General features: G+C 37.9%; 1 protein-coding gene across 1 annotated transcript in view; it reads right to left on the bottom strand.

Annotated features, from left to right (window-relative positions):
• The window catches only part of SFI1 (Sfi1 homolog, spindle assembly associated (yeast)), a 29,064-nt gene extending 26,300 nt beyond the window's left edge, over window positions 1-2,764 (bottom strand). Inside the window, exons 1-2 of the mRNA XM_009888577.1 lie at window positions 2,745-2,764; window positions 501-680 (exon numbers count right to left, since the gene is read on the bottom strand). Of these exons, the coding sequence (XP_009886879.1) occupies window positions 501-680; window positions 2,745-2,764 (200 nt within the window). The remainder of the gene's footprint in view (window positions 1-500; window positions 681-2,744) is intronic.
• Window positions 2,765-3,744: the final 980 nt, after the last annotated feature.

Here is a 3,744-nt window from a genome sequence, read left to right on the forward strand (position 1 = left end):
TTTAAGAGTTAATTGGCTCACAGAGGGCCCCAATAAGCACCAAAGACATCACAAGGCAATTAATTAAAGCACACAGCCATGACAGGGCCTCCCTCTTTCAGCAAGTCTGAGTTGCTAGATCAGCTCCACTTGTTCGACAAATATTAGGGTTTTAATCTCTAAACAATTACCACCTCATCTTTGTCAAGATTCCTTCAACAAACAAAAGAAGTAAAGATACAAAAGAGGAGGGCAAGACTAAGTCATTACCCCGACAGTCGCCCATCAAAGCATATTGTCAAAAAGTCATTTTTTAATTTTACATTAGAAAATCAAAAATGTACTAAATCTGACTGTGCCAAAACATGTCCTCAAGTTACCACAAGACATCTTCAGAACTGTCTGGCATGCCTGTGAACAAAGACCTTTCCCTTAGCCTGGACTTGTACTACTAAAACCAGTCATCTTTAGGTCTGATTCCCCTGCTCCATTCAGTGAAAATTACGTCTTGTACTTATCACCTGATTTGGAATTCTTTTAACTTTCTTCCTTGATGCCAGGTATACCCAATTTGATCCAGATTCTCATGACCTCTGTCCTGAAATTGATGTCTGGCACATTGGGGAGAAACAGATTGCCCAGCTGCGTACAGTTGATGCCTAGGCAGTTGTTGGATTTCATGCATCTTCAGAGATTTTGAACTTAAAAGGGAAGAAGAAACATTTTGTGTAAAACTATATTAATGGCAAAGAAGTGGTATTATTTTAATAAATTATAACAAAGGTGTATAATCACATAAGGAAGCTGACAGCTACAAAATTTTAACACACATTTATTGTCTCTTTATCACGCATTTTTCACTATCTGGAATTTTGAAGTTGTTTCCCCAAGAGAAACAGCAAGACACATTTCAGTGCAATCATGTCACAGACAATTTCTTTCTCCCCTAAAGTTGAAATTAAAAAGCACTAAAAGGCATTTGTGCTTCCCCTCCCATATGTCTGCATACAGTGTAGCTTTACAGAGAAGATTTGAATGTGTTTTTCTGTCTTTTATTCTCAAACATATCAAGGTATTCTGTCTATTGCTGAAAAATTCTCTAGAGGACTAGAGAACTGAAGTGAGACTCTCCCATTTTAACATGAAATGCACTTACATATACAATTCCTTTACAAGGAACTCTTTCCTAGTTTTGCTTATATTTTAACTCAATGTGTGTCTTCTTTAAAAAAACCTAAAAATACCTTCCTGTTTTAATGTATTCATCATTAAAAAGCAAAATTAGGCATATTTTTCCATCATACAGTTTACTTTCACACATAGTTCTAATCTGAATGAAAAGTATGTTTTTATGACTCCTAAGTGTTTTGTCTCAATAATTTTCTGAAAACAAGAATGGTTAAAAAAAAATCTAACCAGATAAAACTTGCTGAACCAGTTGTATTGAAGCTTCTTTCACAAAACAAATACTGCCACCACCCTGAAAATTTGCACATTAGAACCACAACACATTCTTGAACTCCATAACAGGCAACAGAAGAGGATAGTCTGAAGTCTCCAAATAATCACCTGAACTGAGGTAGGAAAAACATGGCGGCAAACAGAAAAAATTGTTGGTTCAACAAAGTTATTGGAACAATCCATACTACTAAGTTTCAGGAGTTCAGCCGAATAACCGCTCACAGTATTAACAACAGATCATTTTGAGGGGGGGAAACCCCAACAAAACCAAAACCCAACACCCCTCCCTTCCCAGAAATCTCATAGGAGGAAATACAATATTTTTGGCTCGCTCCAGCAAGCTGCAAGGAGCTAACACAACATTAATAAAAGAAAACAAGACCTATATTTTGTGTGAGAGATAAATTCTTTTTCTCCTATCAAATGTTATTTGAATGTTTTGTGAAAGAGGCGGGCCCCCTCCAGCAGACAGAAGAATTCTGTTCACATCAAGATGTGCAGTTAAGGCAACTGTATGCACTTTTGAAGAAAGAGTTTCAAGCACTTTTAAATTTATGCAAAATAGCTTTCATCACAAGTTCCTGTACATGGCTATTACGCCCAATTCTCTTTAAAACCATCTAATCTACTCAAAAGGTAAACTGGTCTGACTATGTGCAATGAAAATATAACACAAAGTAGTCAAAAAATCAAGCTCAGGTAGAACATGTAAAGATATTGTATTAAAGTCTAAGGCATGTGAATACCTAATGATTTTCCAATGTGTAATTTTTAACAGAATCTTCCTAAATTTGAAATACTGTATGTGCTAGTCATATTTAGTGACAGCCCATGTCCATGAGAATTTATGGCAAGTAACTGCAAAAAATAAGACTCAAAGACGGATCACTTCTCCCTTGTAAACTTGGAAAATAAAAGCATGGGAAGAATAAGAGAACAGACTTAACACCACAGAATAAATCTGTGGCTGGGCCAACAACTATATCCAAACTATATCTTACTTTCCAGTCTCAAACTCAACTCAACAACATAATTTTTGTATTTGAATGTTATGATAACGTAAACCTACATAAAGCTGTATTGCATGATAGGTTTGGGGTGGTGTGTTTGTTTGTTGTTTTTTGCTTTGTTTCTATGACGAACATTTTCTGGTTAATAATGTTCCATAGAGACCAATAAGCCCTCATATGAGAAAACCTCAACTTTCTTCCATCCCATGGAATGCCTAAGATGTCAGAATTAAAAAAAAAAAAAAACCAAAACAGTTGAGGTCTTTAACAAGGTAGCATCTTATTATTGCTTACCTGCTTCTGGATTTCTCCATTTTGCTATAGTTCCAAGTCCGCAGTAAACAAATGCACTCTCTGCACCGCAATGTTGTATATTAGCTTTGGACAAAGCATAAATTGGTTCCTGTAATTTGTGATTAATCCCTCAAATGGATCTATGCTAAATGCAGTCTGTATCTTAATGACAGGAATCCCACTCACTTGACCTGTATACAAATAGCATAATGCAATTCCAGATGTTTAACATGAAAAGCATCTGTCTGTAGACTCACAGCCTTGCTGACCAGAATGACACTGCACTCACATAATCTATTGGTAATAAAGTCATGACCGTTTGAACCCTGAGGCGGCAACTGTGCCTGCCTATATAAAGTTGTACTAGAAAGATGCTACAAAAAGGAGATGACCCTAAATTATGCTCCTCTATTTAGAAATAAATTAAAAATCATGGAAATTAAAAATCATAGAAAGGAAGGGACCTTAAAGATCACCTAGTTCCAAACCCCCTGCGATGGGCAGGGACATCTTCCCCCAGACCAGGTTGCTCAAAGCCCCATCCACGAGTGACAAAGTCAGTAGCTAATGAAACTGACTACTTTTGACTTTTGTTTTGTTTTGTTTTTATTAAGCTACTAAGTTTCTCTCCCTTCACAAGGAGGTAGAAATCAACAATGAATTCCACCCGGCTCCAGAGAGAACTTCTGCATGCACAGAACCTTCCACTGCAAAAGGTCTCGGGGAGGGCAAGACTTTGTGAAAGCACCTGAACTTCTAACCAGCAACCTACTTGTAAGCGTGAGGCCCAAAGTGGACATTTCTATAAGCAAGGTTTAAGGCGTGACAGGAAAAAAGCGCCCCAAAAGCTTACTGCAGTCACTGTGAGTTTGCCTGCACGAAATTCCTTTCGGCAGAATTATATTCGCAACGCTTTTCGTGCTTACGGACGACCACTCGGGAACCACGCAACGCCGCTCCAAAACCCGACCCTGAGGCGCTAGAGGCCGCGGTGCCTGCC

This window comes from Charadrius vociferus, unplaced genomic scaffold, assembly GCF_000708025.1.
Source record: "Charadrius vociferus isolate BGI_N301 unplaced genomic scaffold, ASM70802v2 scaffold917, whole genome shotgun sequence".
Classification (NCBI taxonomy): domain Eukaryota; kingdom Metazoa; phylum Chordata; class Aves; order Charadriiformes; family Charadriidae; genus Charadrius; species Charadrius vociferus.